The sequence below is a fragment of the Ovis canadensis genome, chromosome 1, assembly GCF_042477335.2.
Source record: "Ovis canadensis isolate MfBH-ARS-UI-01 breed Bighorn chromosome 1, ARS-UI_OviCan_v2, whole genome shotgun sequence".
In the NCBI taxonomy this organism is placed as follows: Eukaryota; Metazoa; Chordata; class Mammalia; order Artiodactyla; family Bovidae; genus Ovis; species Ovis canadensis.
In genome coordinates, this window is record NC_091245.1 from 105,230,411 (window position 1) to 105,257,763 (window position 27,353).

Below are 27,353 nucleotides of genomic sequence, written 5' to 3' on the forward strand. Positions count from 1 at the left end.
TTAGCACCATAATAATAAAAGACTTACCATTTTAAAAAGTTCCAAGCTCAAATAGTTTCAGTGTGAATTCTACCAAATATTTGAGGAAGAAGTAACACTAGTTCTACAGAACTCTTCCAGAAAATAGAAAAGAATACTTTCCAGCTCATTTTATAAAGCCAATATTATCCTCACATCAAAACCTGACAAAGACATTACAACTAAAACCAAAGAAGGAAAAAAAGTTATAGGCCCTCAAAAACATACATACAAAAGTCATTAACAGAATTTTAGCAAATTAAATCCTGCTATGTGTGAAGATAACAAATCATAATCAAGTGAGGTTTATCCTGAGAATGCAAGATTTGTTTAATACTAGAAAATCAATGTGACTAATTCATCATATTTAAAAGACTAAAAAAGAAAAATTATATTCATTTTATCAATAGATGTAGAAGAGCATTGATAAAATGCAGCACCAATTCATGATGAAAATTCTCAATAAATTAGGAATAAAAAGGAACTTGTTCAACCTAAAGATGAGCATCTACACAAAATCTATAGTCAACATCATACTGAATGGTGAAAGGGTGAATATTTTCCACTTTAAGGTCAGAAATAAGGCAAATATATCCACTTTACACTTCTATTCAATATTGTAGTAGAGGTCCTAGTCAGTGCAATGAGGCAAGAGAAAGAAAAGGCACATTTATTATAATGAAAAGAGTTAACTCTTTATTCACATATAACCTAATTATATATGTAGCACTTCCTAAGGAATCTACAAGAAGTAATAGAAAAGTCAACTCAGCAAGCTTTCAAGATTCAAGGTAACATACAAAAACACTGTATTTATGGGCTTTCCTGGTGGCTCAGCAGTAAAGAATCTGCCCACCAATGCAGGAGACTCCAGTTCGATCCCTGATCCAGGAAGATCCCACATGCCGGGGAGCAACCTAACCCGTTGGCCACAGCTATTGAGCCTGTGGTCTAGAGCAAGGGAACTGCAACTGTTTAGCCCATGTGCCACAACTACTGAAGCTCAGTGCCCTGGAGCCTGTGCTCCACAACAAAAGAAGCCACTGCAATAAGAAGCCTGCGCAATTCAATGAAAAGTAGCCCCCCACTCACTACAACTACAGAAAAGCCCCCGCAGCAACAAAGACTCAGCACAACCAAAAATCAATACATTTTTAAAATGATTTTTAAAAACCCACTGTATTTATATATATTAGCATGATGAATTAGGAGAAAATTTAAATATATATATAGGGCTTAAAACATAAAATAAGTACAAATGTAATAAAATATCTTCAAGACCTGTATGATGAAAACTACAAGATATTGCTGAAAGAAAAATTCAAAGTCCTAAATAAGTGGAAAAAGTGTTATGTTCATAAATCCTAATAAAAAATATCAGCAGGGAGGAGATGTCTGCAACAGTGGCAAAGCAAGAAACTCCAAGAACCTGTCCCTCCATGCTGCTGCTGCTGCTAAGTCACCTCAGTCGTGTCCGACTCTGTGCGACCCCATAGACAGAAGCCCACCAGGCTCCCCTGTCCCTGGGATTCTCAAGGCAAAAACCCTGGAGTGGGTTGCCATTTCCTTCTCCAATGCATGAAAGTGAAAAGTGACAGTGAGGTCGCTCAGTCGTGTCCGACTCTTAGTGAACCCATGGTCGAATATAAATACAAAACTCCTTAAGAGAACACTGGCAAACCAAATCCAGCAGCATATTAATAGGATTATACACCATGGTCAAGTGGGAATTTTCTAGTAATTCAAAGGCAGTCAATATATATAAGTCAGTTACTGTAATATACATATTAGTAGAATGAAAGAAAAAAATGCTTAAAAATATTTGAGAAAAATCCAAAGCCTTTTCACAGTAAAAACAGTCAACAATTAGGGGTAAAAAAAACCATCTTCAATATGATAAGGGCCACATATGGAAGCTCCACAGCTAACATCTTACTTAGTGGTGAAAGAATGAAAGTTTTTGCTCTAAGATCAAAAACAAGATAAGGAGGCCCACTATTGCCACTTCTATTCAATATTGTACTATAAGTTCTAGCCAGAGAAATTAGGCAAGAAAATAAAGTAAAAGGTACCAAAATGGGAAATGGAGGACAAAATTACCACTATTCACAGGTTCAGTTCAGTTCAGTCGCTCAGTCACGTCTTACTCCTTGCAACCCCATGGACTGCAGCATGCCAGGCCTCCCTGTCCATCACCAACTCTTGAATATATTATATATGAAATATCCTGTAAAATCCAGAAGAACTACTAGAGCCAATAAAATAATTCAGCAAATTTGCAGCATACCAGATCTACATACAAATATCAGTTGTACTTATATACATTTTCAATAAACAAACTAGAAAGATAAAGTAAGGGAAAAAATTCATTACAATAGTATCAAAAAAGAATAAACTACTCAAAATAAACTCAACCTTGGAGGTGCAGTACTTATACATTGAAAACTACAAAATATTGCTTGAATAAATTAAAGACAGCCTGAATAAATGGAAAAACATTCCATGTTCACGAATTGGAAGACCTAACATTGCAAAGATGGGCTCGATAAAGGACAGAAATGGTATGGACCTAACAGAAGCAGAAGATATTAAGAAGAGGTGGCAAGAATACACAGAAGAACTGTACAAAACAGATCTTCATGACCAAGATAACCACGATGGTATGATCACTTACCTAGAGCCAGACATCCTGGAATGTAAAGTCAAATGGGCCTTAGAAAGAAAGCATCACTATGAACAAAGCTAGTGGAGGTGATGGAATTCCAGTTGAGCTATTTCAAATCCTAAAAGATGATGCTGTGAAAGTGCTGCACTCAATATACCAGCAAATTTGGAAAACTCGGCAGTGGCCACAGGACTGGAAAAGGTCAGTTTTCATTCCAGTCCCAAAGAAAGGCAATGCCAAAGAATGCTCAAACTACCGCACAATTGCACTCATCTCACACACTAGTAGAGTAATGCTCAAAATTCCCCAAGCCAGGCTTCAGCAGTACATGAACCGTGAACTTCCAGATGTTCAAGATGGTTTTAGAAAAGGCAGAGTAACCAGAGATCAAATTGCCAACATCTGCTGGATCGTCGAAAAAGCAAGAGAGTTCCAGAAAAACATCTATTTCTGCTTTATTGATTATGCCAAAGCCTTTGATTGTGTAGATCACAATAAACTGTGGAAAATTCTGAAAGATATGGGAATACCAGACCACCTGACCTGCCTCTTGAGAAACCTATATGCAGATCAGGAAGCAACAGTTAGAACTGGACATGGAACAACAGATTGGTTCCAAATAGGGAAAGGAGTCCATCAAGGCTGTATATTGTCACCCTGCTTATTTAACTTACATGCAGGATACATCATGAGAAACGCTGGGCTGGAAGAATCACAAGCTGGAATCAAGATTGCCGGGAGAAATATCAATAACCTCAGATATGCAGATGACACCACCCTTATGGCAGAAAGTGAAGAGGAACTAAAAAGCCTCTTGATGAAAGTGAAAGTGGAGAGTGAAAAGGTTGGCTTAAAGCTCAACATTCAGAAAACGAAGATCATGGCATCTGGTCCCATCACTTCATGGGAAATAGATGAGGAAACAGTAGAAACAGTGTCAGACTTTATTTTGGGGGGCTCCAAAATGACTGCAGATGGTGATTGCAGCCATGAAATTAAAAGACGCTTACTCCTTGGAAGAAAAGTTATGACCAACCTAAATAGCATATTCAAAAGCAGAGACATTACTTTGCCGACTAAGGTCCATCTAGTCAAGGCTATGATTTTTCCAGTGGTCATGTATGGATGTGAGAGTTGGACTGTGAAGAAGGCTGAGCGCCAAAGAATTGATGCTTTTGAACTGTGGTGTTGGAGAAGACTCTTGAGAGTCCCTTGGACTGCAAGGAAATCCAACCAGTCCATTCTAAAGGAGATTAGCCCTGGGTGTTCTTTGGAAGGAATGATGCTAAAGTTGAAGCTCCAGTACTTTGGCCACCTCATGCGAAGAGCTGACTCATTGGAAAAGACTCTGATGCTGGGAGGGATTGGGGGCAGGAGGAGAAGGGGACGACAGAGGATGAGATGGCTGGATGGCATCACCGACTTGATGGATGTGAGTCTGAGTGAACTCCGGGAGTTGGTGATGGACAGGGAGGCCTGGTGTGCTGTGATTCATGGGGTCGCAAAGAGTTGGACACAACTGAGTGACTGAACTGAACTGAACTGAACATTGTTAAGATGACAACAATCTCCAAAGTGATTTACTAATTCAACGTAATTGCTATCAAAATCCCAAGGGCCTTTTTGGAAAAAATGGAAAAGCCCATCCTAAAATTGATATGGAATTCTAAGAGATCTTGAATGGCCAAAACAATCTTGAAAAAGAACTGTTAGAAGACTTTACATTTCCCATTTCAAAACACAATTCAAAGCTACAGTGATCAAAGCAGTGTGGTACTGCAAAAGGACAGACACATAGACCAATGGAATAAAATTGAGAGTACAGAAATAAGGTGACATCTCTAGTTTAACTGGATTTGACAAGGATGCCAAGAGCATACAATAAGTGGGATGAGTCTCTTTGACAAATAGCGCTGGCACAATACAAAACCCCAAAGTCCCCATCAAAACACTATTAGAAAAAAAAAAAACACTATTAGATCTATTAAGTGCATCTAGTCAAGTTGCAGGATACAAGATTTATATACAGAAATTTGTTGCTTTTCTATACACTAATAATGAACTATCAGAGAGAGAAAACAAGAAAACAACCCCATTTACAACTGCATCAAAAAGAATAAAATAAACAACTCCAAAGAGGTGAAAAACTTATACTCTGAAAATACCATAACACTGGTGCAAACAACTGAAGGCAATACGAAGAAATGGAAAGATATCCCAGGTTCATGGATTGGAACAATTAATATTATTAAAATGTCAATACTACCAAAAGCAATGTATAGTTTTAATGGAATCCCTATCAAAACACCCATGATATTTTCCAAGAGACTAGAATAAACAATCCTAAAATTTATTTGGAACCACAAACTACCCCTAATAACCAAAGTATGTTGAGAATAAAGAACAAAGCTAGAGGTATCACACTCCCTGTTGTCAGACTATACTACAAAACTACAGTAAACAAAACAATATGGTACTAAGACGTCCCTGGTGGCCCAGCAGTTAAGATTCCATGCTTCCACTGCAGGGGACATGGGTTTGATACCAAGTCACAGAACTAAGATCCCACAAGCCATGTGGTGCAGCCCCCCTCCCCTGCCAAAAAATTATATAATAACTAAATAGAGAACTTGATCACCAGATGGTCAATAACAAAATTAGATTGATTATATTCTTTGCAGCCAAAAATGGAGAAGTGCTATACAGTCAGCAAAAACAAGACCGGGAGCTGACTGTGGCTCAGATCATGAACTCCTTACTGCCAAATTCACACTTTAATTACAGAAAGTAGGGAAAACCGCTAGACCATTCAGTATAACTTGAATCAAATCCCTTACGATTATTCAGTGGAAGTGACAAACCGATTCAAGAGATTAGATCTGATAGACAGAATGCCTGATGAACTATGGACAGAGGTTCGTGATATTGTACAGAAGGCAGTAATCAAGACCACCCCCAAGGAAAAGAAATGCAAGAAGGCAAAATGGTTGTCTGAGGAGGCCTTACAAACAGCTGTGAAAAAGAAGAGAAGTGAAAGGCAAAGGAGGAAAGGAAAGATATACCCATTTGAATGCAGAGTTCCAAAGAATAGCAAGAAGAGATAAGAAAGCCTTCCTCAGAGATCAGTGCAAAGAAATTGAGGAAAACATCAGAATAGGAAAGACTAGAGATCTCTTCAAGAAAATCTGAGATACCAAGGGAACATTTCATGCAAAGATGGGCACAAGAAAGGACAGAAATGGTATGGACTTAACAGAAACAGAAGATATTAAGAAGAGGTGGCAAGAATACACAAAAGAACTATACGAAAAAGATCTTCATGATCCAGATAATCATGATGGTGTGATCTAGAGCCAGAATTCTGGAATGCAAAGTCAAGTGGAACTTAGGAAGCATCACTACAAACAAAACTAGTGGAGGTGATGAAATTCCAGTTGAGCTGTTTCAAATCCTAAAAGATGATGCTGTGAAAGTGCTGCACTCAATATACCAGCAAATTTGGAAAACTCGGCAGTGGCCACAGGACTGGAAAAGGTCAGTTTTCATTCCAGTCCCAAAGAAAGGCAATGCCAAAGAATGCTCAAACTACCGCACAATTGCACTCATCTCACACACTAGTAAAGTAATGCTCAAAATTCCCCAAGCCAGGCTTCAGCAGTACATGAACCGTGAACTTCCAGATGTTCAAGATGGTTTTAGAAAAGGCAGAGTAACCAGAGATCAAATTGCCAACATCTGCTGGATCGTCGAAAAAGCAAGAGAGTTCCAGAAAAACATCTATTTCTGCTTTATTGATTATGCCAAAGCCTTTGATTGTGTAGATCACAATAAACTGTGGAAAATTCTGAAAGATATGGGAATACCAGACCACCTGACCTGCCTCTTGAGAAACCTATATGCAGATCAGGAAGCAACAGTTAGAACTGGACATGGAACAACAGATTGGTTCCAAATAGGGAAAGGAGTCCATCAAGGCTGTATATTGTCACCCTGCTTATTTAACTTACATGCAGGATACATCATGAGAAACGCTGGGCTGGAAGAATCACAAGCTGGAATCAAGATTGCCGGGAGAAATATCAATAACCTCAGATATGCAGATGACACCACCCTTATGGCAGAAAGTGAAGAGGAACTAAAAAGCCTCTTGATGAAAGTGAAAGAGGAGAGTGAAAAAGTTGGCTTAAAACTCAACATTCAGAAAAGGAAGATCATGGCATCTGGTCCCATCACTTCATGGCAAATAGATGGGGAAGCAGTGGAAACAGTGAGAGACTTTATATTTTTGAGCTCCAAAATGACTGCAGATGGTGACTGCGGCCATGAAATTAAAAGACTCTTGCTCTTTGGAAGAAAAGTTATGACCAACCTAGACAGCATATTAAAAAGCAGAGACATTACTTTGCTAACAAAGGTCCATCAAGGCTATGGTTTTTCCAGCAATCATGTATGGATGTCAGAGTTGGACTATAAAGAAAGCGGAGCACTGAAGAGTTGATGCTTTTAACTGTGGTGTGGGAGAAGACTCTTGAGAATCCCTTGGAAAGCAAGGAGATCCAAGCAGTCCATCCTAAAGGAAATCAGTCCTGAATATTCATTGGAAGGACTGATGAAGCTGAAACTCCAATACTTTGGCCACCTGTTACAAAGAACTAACTCATTGGAAAAGACCCTGATGTGGGGAATGATTGCAGGCAGGAGTAGAAGGGGACAACAGTGGATGAGATGGTTGGATGGCATCACTGACTCAACAGGCATGAGTTTGAGTAAGCTCAGGGAATTGTTGATAGACAGGGAAGCCTGGCGTGCTGCAGTCCATGGGGTTGCAGAGTCGGACACGACTGAGACACTGAATTGAACTGAACTGAAATAGAGAACTTGAAATGACTATGAGTAAAAAGAAGAAACATTAAAAATTATTAATGGTATCTCATAGATCATTGGTGGGGATATAAAATAAAATAATACAGCCATTTTAGAAAAATAGTTTGTCAATTTCTTATAAAACTTAACATGTAGCTACTATATGACCCAAAAATTGCACTCAAGCATTTTTTCTTTATTAATTAATTTTTTTTTTTTTTGGCTGTGCTGGATCTTCATCACTGCATGTAGGCTTTCTCTAGTTGGGGTGAGCAGGAGCTTTCTAATTGTCATGTGCAGACCTCTCCTTGCAGTGGCTTCTTTTGTTTTGGAACACAGGATTTGCAGGTTGTGAGCTCTAGAGCATGGGCTCAGTAGTTGTGGCACACGGGCATAGTTGCTCCACAGCATATGGAATCTTCCTAGACCAGGGGTTGAACCCGTGTTCCCTACACTGGCAGGCAGATTCTTCTCCACTGTACCACAGGGAAGTCTCCACTCTTCAGCATTTTATCCCAGAGACATAACAACATATTCACAGCAAAATCTATACAACAATGTTGTTGTTTTAGTTGCTAAGTTGTGTCTGACTCTTTTGCGATCCCATGGATTATAGCCCTCCAGGCTCCTCTGTCCATGGGATTTTCCAGGCAAGAATACTGTAGCGGGATGCCATTTCCGTCTCCAGGGGATCTTCTCAACCCAGGGACTGAACCCTCATCTCTTGCACTGCAGGCAGATTCTTTACCACTGAGCCACCTGGGAAGCCCACAAGAATCTTTAGAGCAGCTTTACTTATAACTGCCAAATAATAGAAACAACCCAAATCACCCTTAGTAGGTGAATAGTTAAAATCCAGTACATCTATACAATGGAATATTATTCACCAATTATTTTTATTCAGTAATTCTTAAAATGATATAGTGATACACTCAACAATTTGGATTTATCTTAAGGGCATTTTTTCTTTCTTTTAAAAAAATTATTTATTTTTGGCGGTGCTGGGTCTTCACTGCTGTGCACAATCTTTCTCTAGTTGCAACTGGCAGGAGCTACTCTTCACTGCAGTGCATGGGTTTCTCATCGCAATGGCTTCTCTTGTTGTGGAGCATGGGCTCTAGAGAATTCAGGCTTCAGTACTTACAGCTCATGGGCTCAGTAGGTGTGGAGCACAGGCTTAGTTGCTCCATAACATGTGGGATCTTCCCAGACCAGGGATCAAACCCATGTCCCTTGCACTGGCAGGTGGATTCTTAACCACTGAACCACCAGGGAAGTAGTTTTATTTTGAACTTCCAGATTTTATTTTAAATTTCGAAACTTACACACCTAAATAAAAAACAAGATTACAAATCAAGATAGTCTGCAGGCCACCAGATTGTGATCTCTGTCACAGAGGCTTCTATAAAACTGTGGTAAGAAGGCTTCCGTGATGGCTCAGTTGGTAAAGAGTCTGCCTGCAATGTGCGAGACCTGGGTTAAGGAGTTAAGAAGTTAAGGGACTTCCCTGGAGATCCACCCCTTCATGGATCATAGCCTTGTCATGGCAAAGGGGCTTGCATAACTCAGTGAAGTCATGAGCCATGCCACGTAGGGCCACCCAAGACGAGCGGGTTTTGGTGAAGACTTCTGACAAAACATGGTCCATTGGAGGAGGGAATAGCAAACCACTCCAGTATTCTTGCCATGAGAACCCCATGAACAGTATGAAAAGGCAAAAGATATGACACCAGACAATGAGCCACCACCCCCAGGTCAGAAGGTGTCCAATGTGCTACCGGGGAAAAACTGAGGGCAATTTCTAACAGCTCTGGAAAGAATGAAGTAACTGGGCCAAAGCAGAAATGATGCTCAGTTGTGGATGTATCTGGTGGTGAAAGTAAATCTGATGCTGTGAAGACCAATATTGCATAGGAACCTGGAATGTTAAGTCCATGAATCAAGGTAAATTGGACATAATCAAGTAGGAGATGGCAAGAGTGAACATCAACATCCTAAGAATCAGTGAACTAAAATGGGAATGAGTGAATTTAAACCAGGTGACCATTATAGCTACTACTGCCGGCAAGAATCCCTTAGAAGAAATGGAGCAGCCCTCATAGTCAATGAAAGAGTCCAAAATGCAGTACTTGGACGCAAACGTAAAAATGATAGAATGATCTTAGTTCATTTCCAAGGCAAATCATTCATCATCACAGTAATCCAAGTCTACACCCCAACCATTGATGCCAAAGAAGTTGAAGTTAACCGGTTCTCTGAAGACCTACAAGACTTTCTAGAACTAACACCAAAAAAAATTGCCCTCTCAATCATAGGGGACTGGAATGCAAAAGTAGAAAGTCAAGAGATACCTGGCAAGTTTGACCTGAAGAACTATGGACAGATGTTCATAACATTTGTACAGGAGGCAGTGACCAAAACCATTCCAAAGGAAAAAAAAAATGCAAGAAGACAATGTCTGAGGAGGCTTTACAAATAGCTGAGGAAAGAAGAGAAGCAAAAAGCAGAGGAGAAAGGGAAAGACACACCCAACTGAATGGAGTGTTCCAGAGAACAGCAAGGAGAGATAAGAAGACCTCCTTAAATGAACAATGCAAACAAGTAAAGGAAAACAATAGAATGGGAAAGACTAGAGGTCTCTTCAAGAAAATTGGAGGTATCAAGAGAATATTTCATGCAAGGATGGGCACAATAAACGGCAGAAATGGTAGGAACCTAACAGAGGCAGAAGAGATTAAGAAGAGGTGGCAAGAATACACAGAAGAACTATACAAAAAAAGGTCTTAATGACTGGGATAACCACAATGGTGTGATCTCTTACTTAGAGCCAGACATCCTGAAGTGTGAAGTGGGCCTTAGGAAGCATTACTACAAACAAAGATAGTGGAGGGGATGGAATTCCAGTTGAGCTATTTCAAATCCTAAAAGATGATGCTGTGAAAGTGCTGCACTCAATATGCCAGCAAATTTGGAAAACTCAGCAGTGGCCACAGGACTGGAAAAGGTCAGTTTTCCTTCCAATCCCAAAGAAGGGCAGTGCCAAAGATTGTTGAAACTATTGAAAAACTGCACTCATTTTGCATACTAGTAGGTTATCCTTAAAATCCTTCAAGCTAGGCTTTAGCAGTACATGAACTGAGAACTTCCAGATGTACAAGTTGGGTTTAGAAAAGGCAGAGGAATCAAAGATCAAATTGCCAACATTTGCTGAATCACAGAGAAAGCAAGACAATTCCAAAAAAATATCTGCTTCATTGACTATGTGAAAGCCTTTGACTATGTGGAAAATTCTTCAAGAGATGGGAATATCAGACCACCTCACCTGTCTCCTGAGAAACCTGTATACAGGTCAAGAAGCAACAGTTAGAACTGGACATGAACTACAGACTGGTTCAAAATCGGGAAAGGAATACAACAAGGCTGTATATTGTCATCTTGTTTATTTAACTTATATGCAGATTACATCACATGTAATGCTGGACTGGATTAATCACAAGCTGGAATCAAGATTGCTGGGAGAAGTATCAATAACCTCAGATACACAGACGATACCACTCTAATGGCAGAAAATGAAGAGGAACTAAAAAGTTTCTTGATGAGGGTGAAAGAGGAGAGTGAAAAAGCTGACTTAAAACTCAACATCCAAAAAAAGATCATGGCATCCGGTCCCATCACTTCATGGCAAATAGAAGGGGAAAAAGTGGAAGCAGTGACAGATTTCCTTTTCTTGGGCTCCAAAATCACTGCAGAGGGTGACTGTAGCCACAAAATTAAAGACGCTTGCTCCTTTAAAGGAAAGCTTTACAAACCTAAACAGTGTATTAAAAAGCAGAGACATCACTTTACTGACAAAGGTTCCTATAGTCAAAGTCATGGTTTTTCTAGTAGTCATGTACAGATGTGATAGTTGGATCATAAAGAATGCTGAGTGCTGAAGAACTGATGCTTTCTAATTGTGGTGCTAGAGAAGACTCTTGAGAGTCCCTTGGACTGCAAGGAGATCAAACCAGTCAATCCTAAAGGAAATCAACCCTGCATATTCACTGGAAGGACTGATGCTGAAGCTGAAGTTCCAATACTTTGGCCATCTGATGTGAAGAGTTGACTCACTGGAAGAGACTTTGATGCTAAGAAAGATTGAAAGTAAAAAGAGAAGAGGATAGTAGAGGATGAGATGGTTAGATAGCATCATCAACTAAATGGATATGAATCTGAGCAAATTCCAGGAGATAGTGAAGGCCAGGGAAGCCTGGCATGCTGCAGTCCATGGGGTCACAGAGTTGGACATAACTTAGCAATTCAACAACAACTGGTGGTCCAGTGATTAAGAGTCCACCTGTCAATGCAGGTGACTCAGGTTTGATCTCTGGATCAGGAAGATTCCACTTAGTTGCTGTGGAGCAACTAATCCTGTTCGCCACAACTACTGAGCCCACATGCTTCAACTACTGAAGCCTGTGCACCTAGATCTGGTGCTCTGCAACAAGAGAAGCCATTGAGATGAGAATCCTATGAACCACAAAGTTTAAACTTTACCTTAAAATCAGTGGGAAGTCACCAAAGGAATTTAAACAGTAAATACATAATAATTTTTATAGTTTTTGTAATATCATTCTAGCCACAGACAATATTGAAGGTAGGAGTATCAGTTTAGAAGCTACTGTGAAAGTCTAGGCCAAAGACAGCAGTGTCTCCTTCACCTAGTAAGAAATGGATTTGAGAGATTTTTTAGAAGAACTGACTTAGCATTCAATGATGTACTGAACGAAGGAGGTGAGGGAGAAGGTAGAGTCAAGGGTGACTCTTGGGATTTTGCCTCAAATAGCTGGGGAAGGATCACTGGAGAAAAAGTAGGTTTACAGAGGGAAACAAATCTGACAGCCTGTTAAAAGTCGGATATCTGCACGTTTTTAGAGGCATTGCTAAGTCACTTCAATCGTGTCCGACTCTGTGCGACCCCATAGACGGCAGCCCAGCAGGCTCTGCTGTCCCTGGGATTCTCCAGGCAAGAACACTGGAGTGGGTTACCGTTTCCTTCTCCAATGCATGAAAGTGAAAAGTGAAAGTGAGGTCACCCAGTCGTGTCTGACTCTTTGCTACCTCATGGACTGAAGCCTACCAGGTTCCTCTGTCCATGGGATTTTCAAGGCAAGAGTACTGGAGTGGGTTGCCATTGCCTTCTCCTTAGAGGTGTTAGAAACAGATAAATTCCTTATCCTTTCACCCAGTAACTCCATTTCTGGTATTACACCATATAAAAATTAACCAAAAGGAATAAAAATTGTCTGAAGATACTCAGTTATGCCATTTACAAAGTAAAAAACTGCTAAAAGTGCAAAGTTGGTGGCATGGTTAAACAATTGGCATATTAACCCTATGTATTTTTAGTACAAAATACTCTTATGTGGATCTGATGATGCAAGGAAACATGCATATGGAATAACCTTTAAAGGAGCTTCAAATGACACATACAGAAAATGACCACAAATGCAGACACGTGCAACAACAGAGACTGAAATGGAAAATTTGCAGAGGTATAAACTACTAAGAGTACTGCTTGTCAGTTTATTTTGTGAAAGATAATGGTGAGATATGCTATATATGTGCTAGCACATCAACAAATCAAGCAAATCTTGTCAGTATTCTCAGGATTCAAAAAATGTCCTTTTAATTCCTACCTGGTAAACGATGGAAGTCAGAGATGCATTTATCACGACCACACCATCTTTCAGAGCTTTTACAACATGGTAAGATCCATTCACAGTAGTTAGCTGCTCTTCAAAGTACTCCCTCAGGAACTGGTACATAATCTTGAGATTCTGAAAATCAGCCCAGAAGTAGCACAAATATGAAGAGATGTGTTTTTTTTTTTCCCTAATGCTATTTTAAACTCAAAGCGTCCAAAAAAAAAAAAGTGTGACTATGCATTCTGGGGCTTAAAGAAGTAAAAATAAAAATCTTTGCTCACCCTCATCAAATTCTAAGTTGGAAAGATGTCATTTTAAAATAGTACTAGTTTTTGAAAGATCCATTAATGATAAGCAATTAGAAATAGTAAGCATCAAAGCTTATGTCAATTTTAGTGTGATTTGTGCCATTCCAGAAATTGACAGTTGGGGGTAGGGTGGGGAATGGATGCTGGAGAATGACTACAACATTTTACATCTAATGATCACACTATAAAACTCTGGTAACTTCTCTGAAATGAAGTTTTAGAATGAGGATCCCATCCAAAGTGTTACCCTTGGTGCCAACCTCATCTCTTTCCTATAAATCTAACCAAGTTGTATCTTTTACTTCTGATTTAGTATTCCTCAAGGATAGAACTACTTAATAATAATAATGATAAAGTAGTAACTTGCATTTTCTGAAGGCAAAATCTGGAAGCAAAAAAAAAAAGTCTTCCTAGCAAAAAGACTGCCCACTGAAGGAGTTACCCTTAAGGGGGGTAGAAAAATTCAAAAGATAGACTCACGTCTGAAATATAGACCTTTGTGCTGCTTTTATCAAATACTTCTACTGTAATAACATAGACCTGTCCCACCTCTAGACTCCATCGGTCTCCAGGTTGGACTGTGAAACCTGTACACAAATCAATAAAGAAAAATATCAGAAGAGGCCATTTTTCTATAATGAATTTTATAAATACAAACTTTAAAAAGCCATTTAAAGAGCAAAAATCACTAATAGATGGAGATGGTTTCCAAAGTAGATCCTTTAGTTCCCTCTATAAAACTGTATAATAATTTGGGGTTCCAAAGATCCTAGTTTAACTTAGTTCATCTCAGGTATAAAAGAAGCATTCTCACTTACATCTGTATACAAATACCATCCACCCCAAACCCACAATTTTGCTCATTTCTGATATGTCAGGCAAGACTTCAGCTGCTTTCACAGGAAAAAATTGCTTCATGTGGCTTAAGGACATAGGTTTCTTCTTTCTTTGTATGAAGTCTCTTTTCCTAGTCCAATCTTGTATTACATGGAGTTTCATACCTTTTCACAATCTATTTCAAGATGCTTTACTCTTGCAAATAGCATTTAACTAGAACAATGTGAGAAAACATGTCAGAGTAAGGTTGAATTGGAAATTAGTTAAGTCTCAAAATGAAGCACTCTAGTCTTTAATGCACTCATTTCAGTGGCATACTTTAAGTTATTTGGCTTTATGAAAATCATTATCTAAAAATACCTAAAAATCCAGGCTCTACAACATATATGGTGCAGTTTGGGAGTCCAGACACAGATCGCATATGGACATCTTAATTTTGGTTTAAGGAAATTTTATGAGCTAGATTTGGGTGAAAAGAAAAATATAAGCTACCAAAATAAATAAATAAATAAGCCCACAAACAAAAGCAAGTAAAAATTCTATCTTTCATTATCTCTTGGAAAGCAAAACTTAAATGCATACATTCTGAGAAAAATATGAGGGTTCAGTAATCACAGGTATAAGGTATTCTTGAATTTCAAATATCAGGAAGATGAAACGAGAGAAAAAAAGATTATGCTCCACATTTTTAATATTCATTTAGCTGCAGAATCCTTTTCCCCTGTAAAAGTGTTTCATAGGAGCCCATTAGGGAGAGTAGGACAAAGTGGAATTGCTCTGGCTGAAGAAATGGACAGTGGTAGATGGAGAGGGAGTGGCATGACTTGTCATCCAGCCCAGTAACTTGCCTCGGGCTCCACAGACAGTTTTAAAAATCACTAATTGATTTTCTATTATCTGTGGCAATTCTTTAATATCAAAATGTTTTCTCTCCCACCAAAGATACTTCTTTGTCATACATCACACGACACATTATTTATTCTGTTAGCCTATACACAATCTGGGGCTTCTCAGGTGGTGCTAGTGGTAAAGAACCCTCCTGCCAATGCAGGAGAGGAGATCTAAGGTATGCAGATTCCATCTCTGGATCGGGAAGATCACTTGGAGGGAGGCATGGCAACCCACTCCAGTATTCTTGCCTAGAGAATCCCATGGATAGAGGAGCCTAGTGGGCTCTTGTCCACAGGGTCACAAAGAGTCAGACACTACTGAAGCAACTTAGCATGCCTACACAATCTAATTAGTAATGTAATTCCTTCTCAGAAATATACTGTGTCCAAAAGCTAAGAAGAAATTATTTCTGCTCTGAGAAACATATTACTGAAATGATTGGACAGAAAACTCTTATTATTTCTAAGTACACTAATTTAGAAGTGCTGTTAATTCAGTCATGCACTAGGCTATAATTAGGCACTACAGTATCTATAGTGACAATGAAAGCAAAATATTTAATCTATTTCAGGGATCAAACTTTTAAAGCTGCCCAAGTACTTCAAAAGAACTATTAATATACATACAATTGATATGCTAATTAAAATCACTTTTTTAGTGAATGTCAAAGTTGCTCAGTGGTGTCAACTCTTGGCAACCCCATGGACTATACAGTCCATGGAATTCTCCAGGCCAGAATACTGGAGTGGGTAGCCTTTCCCTTCTCCAGGGGATCTTCCCAACCCAGGGATCGACCCAGGTATCCCACATTGCAGGAGGATTCTTTACCAGCTGAGCCACAAGTAAAAACCATTTGGTTTTACTATTCATTAAAGCAAATCTTTTAAACACTGTGTCAGTCTAAGTTTGGTTTTAGTATGTACTACATTCATAAACTATAAGAGCTAAAAGGAAATTCCCTCGTAGCTCAGTTGGTAAAGAATCCACTGCAGGGCAGGAGTCTACCTGCAACGCAGGAGACCTGGGCTAGATTCCTGGGTTGGGAAGATCCCCTGGAGAAGGAAATGGCAACCCACTCCAGTATTCTTGCCTGGGAAATTCCATGAACAGAGGAGCCTGGTGGGCCATAGTCCACGGGGTCACAAAAGAGTTGGACACAACTGAGTGACTGAACACGCATGCAGAAGGAAATTCAGGAGTATATCATTCCTTTCATTTTACAGATGAGGGCACAGATCTCAATAGGTCTCTAAACCAGTTCATCCCTCCATAATCAGAATAAGACATCTACCTTTTATCTAATCCTTCCCTGTTTGGAATTTCATTTTATCTTGCTCCCCCAAAATCTTACTTCTCAGAAATCTAGCTCCATCAACTGACCTTCTTTTCATCCATATCTCTGCCATCTCTCTGTTTAACTTATAGACATATTCAAGTTTCTCTTAACTTAAAAAAATTTTGTCTTCTTCAAACTTCTGCTTTGTTTTCCTCCTTCTTTTTAAAGCCAAGCTGTTTTATTGGAAAAGTGATCCAGGACTTCCTTTATTTCTGCTGATTTCACCTGAAGAACATTCTCATTGCAAATTCCTCACTTGGTTACCATGAAATTTTTCTCTCCTGATTTTCCTACTATTTCCTACTCTCCTAATTTCCTATTAAACATTCTTTCTGGGCATCCTTCAAGTTCCTCCTCTTCCAAATGAACCTGAGAAGCTGGCAGTCCACAGTTATGTCTTTGGTCTTCTCCTCTCACTCTGTATATTCTCCCTTTCTCTACAACAGCTTCAGCTATCACCTGGCTATAAATTAATAACTCTGAAAGACTTTTCTTCATCCTGAATCTTTCTCCTCCAGATGCATAATAAAAATTTCTGCTTGGATGTCTACCGCACAGATACTTCAAGTTGACATGTGAAGGACTAAACTAGTTTTCCTTTCTCTTAAACATGCGCCTTCTTTTATATCACCCATCTCTATGAGTATCACCAGCCACCTAAGGCAGGTGCTGAATAAATTATGAATCGCCACCTTCCATGTCAAGAGGTAAATATATTTTAATATTTAATAACAATAATTAACAATATGGAATAAATAACAATATGAACTGAGAAAAAAATGAAAAAAACTATGAAAAAAATCATGGTAAAGATGCGTGGGGAAGGCAGTTCAGGTAAGTGCCTGACACACAGCTGGAACTAAATAAATATCAAATATCTTAGTTTACTTTGTAGTTACTATTGTATTTGTTCACAAATGTCCTAGGCACCTTGAAATGACTAGAGAACAAACAACTCTGAACCAAAACCCCTCCTGAATGTTTTAGACAAATAATATAACAGAATATAACAGCTCATTAACAAATTCTATTCTATAAGAAATACTATACCCTTTAAGACTGATAGGCTCTTACTCAGAGTAAGCCTGCTAAGCCCTACATAGTTACTCCCTCTCCTACTCTATTACCTGTTCTACTACTTTCCCCTGATTCTCTGCACTCAGCCACAGCCTCTTCCTTGCGTGTCTGTAAACATGCCAAACATGCTTCTGCCTCAGAACCTTTGAAATTGCTATTTCCTCTTTCTGGAGAGCCTTCACCCAGATATCTGTATGGTTCATTGCTCAAATGCAGCCTTATCAGAGAGGACCTCCCTAACTACCCAGAGTAAAATAGTCTGTATCCTCAGCCCTTAGAGCAATGTTGAGCATATAGGAGAAATATAATAGATACTTGCTGAATAAATTAAACAAATTAATTTAAATATTTGGGATTCAAAGATTCAAAAATAGGAAATATTTTGAAATCAACACTGAGAATTTTATGAATTCTCTGAAAATTTCAATTTTCTGAGAATTTTAATCTTTATACTGTTTTGTTTTCATTGACTATATTAGAGCTCTAAGTAACTCTCTTTGTTCAGTCTTTACAGAGCAGGTTTAGTGAAGTTTTTAATATTACTCTTAGACACAGATGTAAGGAACAGACTTTTGGACCCTGTGGGAGAAGGTGAGGGTGGGATGATTTGAGAGAATAGCATTGAATCATGTATATTACCATATGTAAAATAGATGATCAGTGCAAGTTCAGTGCATGAAGCAGGGCACCCAAAGCCAGTGTTCTGGGACAGCCCAGAGGGGTGGGGTGGGGAGGGAGGTGGGAGGGAGATGCAGGATGGGGAGACACATGTACACCCGGGGGTAATTCATGTTAATGTATGACAACCACCGCTAAATTGTAAAGTAATTATCCTCCAATTAAAATTAATTAATTAAAAAATTACCCTTGCCTCAATTTAACAAATATTTAGTAGCCACTGCAGACAATATCATCTTTTCTCAATTATTCATGTAAAAACAAGAACAAATTAAATAACATTTACACAAGTTCCTCCAAAGTTTTCCCTGGTCTCCTATTTATAATTTTTTAATATAACCTTATTTATTTATTTATATTTGGCTGTGCTGGGTCTTCGCTGCTGCTTGAGCTTTTCTCTAGTTGTGGTGCACAGGGTCTAGAGTGTGTGGCCTTCAGCAGTTGCAGCTCCCAGGTTCTAGAGCATAGGTTCAATAGCTGTGGTGCACAGACCTAGTTGCTCAGCTGCATGTGGGATCTTCCTAGATCAGGTATTGAACTGTGTCTTCTACATTGGCAGGCAGATTCTTTAGTACTGGGCCACTAAGGAACCCCGCCTACTTACAATTTATATTATGTTGCACATATGTTCAACAGATTACAAATAACAACTACTCTTCTGTACCTACCCTTTGTTAGAAATTATGACAATAATAATTTATAGTGCTTTTTGAAAGATAGAACCTATGGAAAATAAATGTAGTAGTGTTATAATCATGCTTAACCAGTTATTTTACCAAGGAACATGTCTAGCTTGCTCAAGGAAATATAGATTGACAGCAAAAACTTGAACAAAAGGATACTTTTGTGGACAAAGATAAGGTTAGTGTGGCCCAGCTGGACAGCAGTCACCATGGCTGTTTTCTCATCCAGTAAAGCCACTTTCCCAGAAAGAGAAATATTACATGAAACTCTGTGGTCTTGCAATTCTAGTGTATAATGTTCCAGGGGAAATTTCACCTCTGTAAGACATGAAAGATACATAACCATAATGAAAGCAATAGAAAATAGTATATTGTTGGATTATAAGAAGAAGCAGGTCAAAGTAAGAGCAAAATCTGCTTTTCCCTTTATTTCTTCCCAACTATAATGAATTTCTACATATATAGAAACTGAGGGGGACTACTATATGAGTTTATTGTTGCTTATATTCTTAAAACTCAGTAAACTGAGAGTAGGAGGAGGGATCTCCACTAGGCAAGTAAATAAAGGACTAATGTTAATGGAGCAAATGTACACTTTATAAACCGAGTGGGACTTTGGGATCAGCAGGGTATTAAATTTTTCAGATAACAGAGTTTCTCAATAAACAGCTTTTTTGCAAAGATCATTCAAATCCCTTCTGGTAAAGTTTCTTCCCTTGTCCTAAGTAAACTTTTGGTTGTTTTAATAGACAATTCAGATCTTTACGGGCACTGAAGCCAAGTAGTAGTTGAACTATAGCATTAGTCTGTTTAAGATATGTGGGCTACCTCAGTCCAGTATTAGCTCAAGTACTGCAATAAAAAAATACAGTTAATCTTTGAACAGTGCAGGGATTAGAGGCACTAACACTCCCCCATCGACCTCCCCATGCAGTTGAAAATCCACATATTAGTCAACCCTCTATAACCCCAGTTCTGCATGCACGCTTTCAGCCAACCAAACATCGTATAGTACTGTAGTTTATTTTTTAAAAATCTGCATATAAATGGAACTGCACAATTCAGACCCGTGTTGTTTGAGGGTCAACTGTACTTTTATCACAAAAACCTAAGACAGAAAGAACAAAAAGTATTTTGCATATATAACGTGAAGCTGCTTCTCTTGTCAGCAGAAAAGATTTGGGAAATGTTAGTCTTAGGAAAAGCTAAATCAACTTACCTGTCATTCTTCCCTGAACCATTTTTGCAACGCGGTATTTAATATATGCACCTACTAAGAGATAAATATCTTGGGATGGTATAAGAAATATATTCTCCAAAACAAGCAGACGTATCAATGCTGCTGCCACTTTCTAAAAGGAAAACAAACAAACAAACCAGAAAGTTTCCACAGGCAAAATCCTCAAGGTTGCCCTCCTTATTAAAGATTACTTTTATAAATTTCTTCTAAAATATTTTGCCAAGATTAAAAAATGCTTTCCTAAGCACAGATCATAATTTCAGTTAGCCTTAAAAAGTGATCATGAATATTAACACAGTGTCAGCTTTCTAAGTCACTTATTAACTAAGTCACTCAAACAAAGAATGGAAAACAACAAGCTTTCTTAAAGGAGAAGGGTAGGTAAATAAAAAGGCAAGTGTGATAAAATGGGAAAAAGTAAGACCTAACTGTATTCCACTGAAATTCTTTTAACCAACCTCCAGTGAACTGACTTTCCAGATTAAGTTACTCTGTATCCCTTGTTGAACATATCAATTCTTTTGAAGGCTTACCCAATACAAGGTTAATAGGCTGCTCTCTAGGATGTCCACATACATGTTACTGCCACTTGAACTGAATGCTTGCCAAAAGACATTTGCTTTTCTCAACTTTAATAATAATTAATTTTTAAAAAAGCATTATATGAAAAGAGTTGTTTTCTATAAAAAATTTAAATGTTTTGAAAAGTTATAGTCAGGACGTTCCTGATGGTCCAATGGTTAAGAGTCTGCCTGCCAATGCAGGGGACACAGGTTCAATCTGTGGTTGAGGAAGATCCCACGTGCTGTGGAGCAACTAAGCCGGTGCATCACAACTACTGAACCCATGCCCTAGAGCTTGTGCTCTGCAACAAGAGAAGCCACCACAATGAGAAGCCTGTGCACCTCAACTATAGGGTAGTTCCTACTCGCCGCAACTAGAGAAAGCCCCAGTGCAGCCAAAACATAACAATCTGACTGTGGGTCAGATCATGAACTCCTTACTGCCAAATTCAGACTTAAATTGAAGAAAGTAGGGAAAGCCACCAGGCCATTCAGGTATGATCTAAGTCAAATCCCTTACGATTATAGAGTGGAAGTGACAAATAGATTCAAGGGATTAGATCTGATAGACGGAGTGCCTGAGGAACTATGGACAGAGGTTTGTGACATTGTACCGGAGGTGGTGATCAAAACCATCCCCAAGGAAAAGAAATTCAAAAAGGCAAAATGGTTGTCTGAGGAGGCCTTACAAATAGCTGAAAAAAGAAGAGAAGCAAAAGGCAAAGGAGAAAAGATATACCCATCTGATGCAGAGTTACAAAGAATAGCAAGGAGAGATAAGAAAGCCTTCCTAAGTGAACAATGCAAAGAAATAGAGGAAAACAACAGAAAGACTAGAGATCGCTTCAAGAAAATTAGAGATATCATGGGAACATTTCATGCAAAGATGAACATGATAAAGGACAGAAATGTTAAGGACTTAACAGAAACAGAAGATATTAAGAAGAGAATACACAGAAGAACTATACAAAATAGATCTTCATGTCCCAGATAACCACAATGGTGTGATCACGCACCTAGAGCCAGAATTCTGGAATGCAAAGTCAAGTGGACCTTAGGAACCATCACTACAAACAAAGCTAGTGGAGGTGATGGAATTCCAGCTGAGCTATTTCAAATCCTAAAAGATGATGCTGTGTAAGTGCTGCACTCAATATGCTAGCAAATTTGGAAAAGTCAGCAGTGGCCACAGGACAGGAAAAAGTCAGCTTTCCTTCCAATCCCAAAGAGAGGCAATGCCAAAGAATGTATAAACTACTGCACAAATAAATAAATTAATTAATTTTTAAAAATTAATTTAAAAAATAGTTAAAGGCAAGCTAAGGATAAATTAAAAAAATTTTTAATTAAGAAAAAGTTAAATAAAAAAGAAATTATAGCTAAGATGTACTGCTATCAAATTAGGTGTAGGTGAGAAATGTAAAAGACTAGGGGAAAATCCTTGAAAAATATATTAGAATTCTGCACTCAGATTGCTTCACACATGTATAATCTTTCACTCAACCATAAAATAAAATGAAAAATGAAAAAGAAACTAGAAACTAATTTGTGCAAGAATGAGTATGTATATTTTTAAATAGTGAATCGTAGACAAAGAAAAGTCTCGGACCTACATCAAAGGATTGGTGAATAAAATGCAGTTATATGTTTTAAGAGAAAATGCCAGTAACATTTGTAATTGTACGTGGGTAATAACATGTTTAAGGGAGACAGGTTTTCAAAAAATGTTTATCCGTTTCAAACAACTTTTTCAATTGGCCTAAATCAATCAGGTTAGAGGGTTTCTATTATAGATAAACATAAGAAACTATCCCATAGGCAAGACTTAATGTCTATAGCACTAAATTTTTACCTTATAGAATGGTTCAGAAATTCGAACTTTTACGATAGCAGCACCAGTTTTAATGCCAGACACCAAAATCATATCTCCCTGTTTCTCTTCTTTTTCCATCTCAGCTATATATGCAGGGGGAGAATATTCTGCTTCAGAGTATCTCAAAATCCTAAAGAGATAAACTTTGTTTCTAGTAGATTATTCTTCTTCCAAAAGGCTCTGAGAGACTTTAAACATAGTCTCTTCAATGTCTATATAGTGTCAAAAGTTTAAAATTTCCACAATGACTAGATAGAAGAAAAGTACTTAATATGCTTCTGGCTAAACCTGTTGTAAGACTAAAACCCGGATTGTCTGAGAGCTATTGCTTGGTACTGAAGAGAAAATTTCATACTAATATCCACTCACTGTATTTCAGTGAGTGTTGATAGCTTGAAAAACAAAAGTGTCAGAAGATACAACAAACAATTGTATAGTTCTGATTTCATGAACTCCTCTGCAGTGACTCAAATTAAACCATCAAGGTACCTACAGCCATGCCATATTTTCCCATGATAAATTTATTTGTTCCAAATAGTTCCAGATAGGAAAATGATCAAAACCCACACAAATGATTGCTGTTCAGTGTGCTACCCAAAGGCAGATGTCTCCTTCAAAGTCAGATAGTTAGGTTTGGTTTCAAGGTTACCTAATTTTGCTAGACAGTTCTTCTATTGCTGATTCATTATCCCGGGCAATGCTCCACTCAAACACCATCCCTGCCAAACTACTAAAAGTATTTCCTGTAAAGCAAGGCAAAAACAGACAAAACAAAATCACATATTCAAAAATATTCAGGTATCTTTAATAAGCAAGGGAAATTTAACTAGAATATTATTTTTAAGCCTCTTTCATTAACAAATAGATACACTATCATTTATGAATTAAAACACATCTACCAGGAAGACTCCCTACACAGAGTAAGTACGGTTGCTGTATAAGCTTTCTGAAAGTGAAAATGACTCAAGCTGGTTAACTGCTGGTTGACAAAATTATGGCACTATTTCTGTTCCTTTCAACATAAAAAGGCCACCTTATAATCTATCTCAGGGTTGACAGGCATCCCTAAATCCTGGTCCCTCTAATAAAAATTTTTATAAAAGCTAGGTTTGAATATTACTAATATGTTCATTTCTCATATTTTAAAAATCGCTCTTCACTAGTTTACAAAGAAAGAAGCAATGCATTAAATTTTTTTTTTTTTTTTACATATTACATTAGTATAGTATATGAAAGGCAATGGCACCCCACTCCAGTACTCTTGCCTGGAAAATCCCATGGACAGAGGAGCCTGGTAGGCTGCAGTCCATGGGGTCGCCAAGAGTCTGACACGACTGAGCGACTTCACTTTCACTTTTCACTTTCATACACTGGAGAAGGAAATGGCAGCCCACTCCAGTGTTCTTGCCTGGAGAATCCCAGGGACGGGGGAGCCTGGTGGGCTGCCGTCTTCGGGGTTGCACAGAGTCGGACACGACTGAAGTGACTTAGCAGCAGTAGCAGTATATGAAAAACAATGTAAAATCAGTCTTAAGAAAGATAAAATTATAAAATTTTCACAGGTTTACATTTAATTCTCTTGCCCTACAGAAAGTAGACTGATCAAAACAGAACTAATAATAAATTCCAAAATGTACTTTTCTTTTTTTCTCCAAAAATGTTTTTAATTGTTGGGACCATTAGCAGAAGCTCAGTAGCAGAATTTGGATTCTGAACTAGAAAATTTTAATGAAAGTCTGTAGTTAATACATCAAACCACACTCAGAATTGTTAATTATTCTTGCACATGAACTTCATATGAGAAAATAAACATTATTTCCAACCTACTTTTATCTCTCAAATTTCTGTTTCCAAAAACTAAACACAAAAGTGTTCATTTTAGGTAATTTTGTTGAATCCTCTGACATTCTTTACCTTCAGCATCCAATGCCCTCACCATCAGTTCCAGTGGTGAATCATCTACATAGAGTTCCCGCGTTCGAGATATAATTTCAATGCTGTTTATCACATCAACCTTAACATCACACCGCAGTTCATGGTCAGTCACTAAAATGAACCCAAAAACTGAGAATTTAATTCAACAGGTCATGAATCTATTGAATATTTCATACATTGCGGAGCTTATTCTAAATATTAAGAAAAAGAAAGGCATAACGGTTCCTTTCAACCTGCGGAAGAAAACAGCTTAGCAACAAAATATATAAGAGCATCTCTTTACAAGAAGAGACGCTAGAGCAGTGATTCCCAGATACTGATCTATAATAATGTTTTTATTCCCCCATCAAAAAATGAGAATTTTAAAACAGTAATAAAATTAAATATATTCACTTTAAAGGAATATATGTTCAGTATTACTTTTGAAGTGTTAGAATGCTTTTCCTTTTATGAAATTATAAGAGTACATTTAAAAAAATGTGTTTATTTAGGAAAGTAAGAGGGTGGCAACCATATGCCATTCCTGTCTGCCAATAAATTTCTCTCTCACTTCATTTCTTTCCATTTTTTTTCCTGGACCATGAGATTAAAAAGCCTGAGAATCACGTAGACCCAACTAGAGTTCCACTCAATACGTTTGTTGCTCAGTTGTGCCCAACTCTTTGCGACACTGTAGACTGCAGCCTGCCAGGCTCCTCTGTCCATTGAATTCTCCAGGCAAGAATACTGGAGTGGGTTGCCGTTCCCTTCTCCAGGGGGTCTTCCTGACCCAGGAATCAAACCCAGTTCTCCTGCATTGCAGGCAGATTCTGTACCATCTGACCCACCAGAGAAGCCCAATATAGTCATGATTAACTTCAGAAACACAAATTGAAACAGTACAGAAAGTAGACTTATTTTCATAAAGATGAAACAAGGGTGAAATTAAAATTATTTTGGGGACTTCCCTGGTGGCACAGTGAATAGGAATCTGCCTGCCAACACAGGGGACATGGTTTCAATCCCTGGTCCAGGAAGATTCCACATGCCTCGAAGAAACTAAGTCTGCGTGCCACAACTACTGAAACACACTCACCTAGAGCCTGTGCTCCACAACAAGAGAAGCCACTGCAATGAGAGGCCCATGTACTGCAACAAAGAGCAGCCCCAGCTGACTACAACTAGAGAAAGCCTGTGAGCAGCAATGAAGACCCAATGCAAACAAAAAATAAATTTTTAAAAATTATTTTAAATTATTTTGGGACTTCCCTGGTGGTACAGTAGGTAAGAATCTGCTGGCCAACGCAGGGGACAGGGGTTCGATCCCTGGTTCAGGAAGATTCCACATGCCAAGAAGCAACTAAGACCACAGACTACAACTACTGAAGTCCATGTGCCTAAAGTCTCTGTTCTGCAACGAGAAGCCACCACAATGAGAAATTCTTTCACTACAGCAAAGAGTAGCCCCTGCTTGCCACAACTAGAGAAAGTCTGTGCACAGAAACAATGATTCAGTGCAACTGAAATATAAATTAATTAAAAAAAATTTTAAGTATTTGCTGAATAACCACATGCTGAGCACAGTGCAAAGTGTACTGATCATTCCATTCTATTCTCTCCACCAAAATCATTCAGCTGTCTAAATCCTTTCTTAATCCTTCACTTGAACTTTTATACCTAAAATTTATGCCTTCATCTCCAAACTCCTCTACCTGTCCTGTACCTAAGGTTGAAAATCTAGATATCCCACTACAAAAAGGCATTTTCATATGTTCATAGACTACATCTGGAATGATACACAAAAGTGGTTCTCTCTTGGAGAAATGAGATTAGAGATTTACTTTTCATTATATAACCTTTTTGGGTTTCCCTGGTGGCTCAGACCATAAAGAATCTGCCAGTAATGCAGGAGATTACCCCTGGTTTGGTCCCTGAGAAGAAAGATCCCCTGGAGAAGGGAATGGCTGCCCACTCCAGTATTTTTGCCTGGAGAATTCCATGGACAGAAGAGCCTGATGGGCTACAGTCCATGGGGTCACAAAGTGTAGGACATGATTGAATAACTAACACTTTCACTACTTTCACATATAACCTTTCATATTCTTTAAATATTTTATCAAAGGGAGGTAACATCTAGTCAGAACAAAACAAAACAAAAAATCAAAATAAATCTAACACTCTTACCAAATAGAATATGCCCACCTCATCTCTCACCATTATCCATCTCTGTCACAGTTGAGTAGTAGTGAGTGTCACTCGGTCATGTCCAACTCTTTTTGACCCCATGTAGCCCACCATGCTCCTCTGTCTATGGAATTCTCCAGGCAAGAATACTGGAGTGGGTTGCCATGCCCTTCTTCAGGGATCTTCCCGATTCAGGGATTGAATCCAGGTCTCCCACATTGCAGGCAGATTCTTTCCCGTTTGAGCTACTAGGGAATTCCCTAGTAGCTAGTGGCTAATCTCTGTCATAGCCACTCATTTTCTCTATTAGACTATCACCAAAAACATCATACACAAAATCCCAAGCACCTAAACACTAATGGAGTGCTTAAATCTTTTAACCTTTACAGATACCTTATAGTTAGTAGGTAATTCAATATTTGTCAAACAAATGAAGAGTTTCTCTTAAGGCATGCTCTTCCCTTTCCAAACGTCCCTTCCCATTTCAGAGTGCCAGTTCCCATTAAGATAAGAATGCATCTTGTAGAACACTAAGA

General features: G+C 38.4%; 1 protein-coding gene across 4 annotated transcripts in view; it reads right to left on the reverse strand.

Moving 5' to 3' along the window:
• NUP210L (nucleoporin 210 like) overlaps positions 1-21,710 on the reverse strand; it is an 85,265-nt gene extending 63,555 nt beyond the window's left edge. For all 4 annotated transcript variants that reach the window (XM_069542916.1, XM_069542925.1, XM_069542910.1 and 1 more), the window contains exons 1-5: positions 20,263-21,710; positions 19,203-19,361; positions 14,739-14,807; positions 14,022-14,128; positions 13,225-13,365 (exon numbers count right to left, since the gene is read on the reverse strand). In XM_069542916.1, coding sequence (XP_069399017.1) covers positions 13,225-13,365; positions 14,022-14,128; positions 14,739-14,807; positions 19,203-19,361; positions 20,263-20,284 — 498 coding nt within the window. In that variant the 5' untranslated portion in view covers positions 20,285-21,710. The remainder of the gene's footprint in view (positions 1-13,224; positions 13,366-14,021; positions 14,129-14,738; positions 14,808-19,202; positions 19,362-20,262) is intronic.
• Between the last annotated feature and the right edge of the window lie 5,643 nt (positions 21,711-27,353).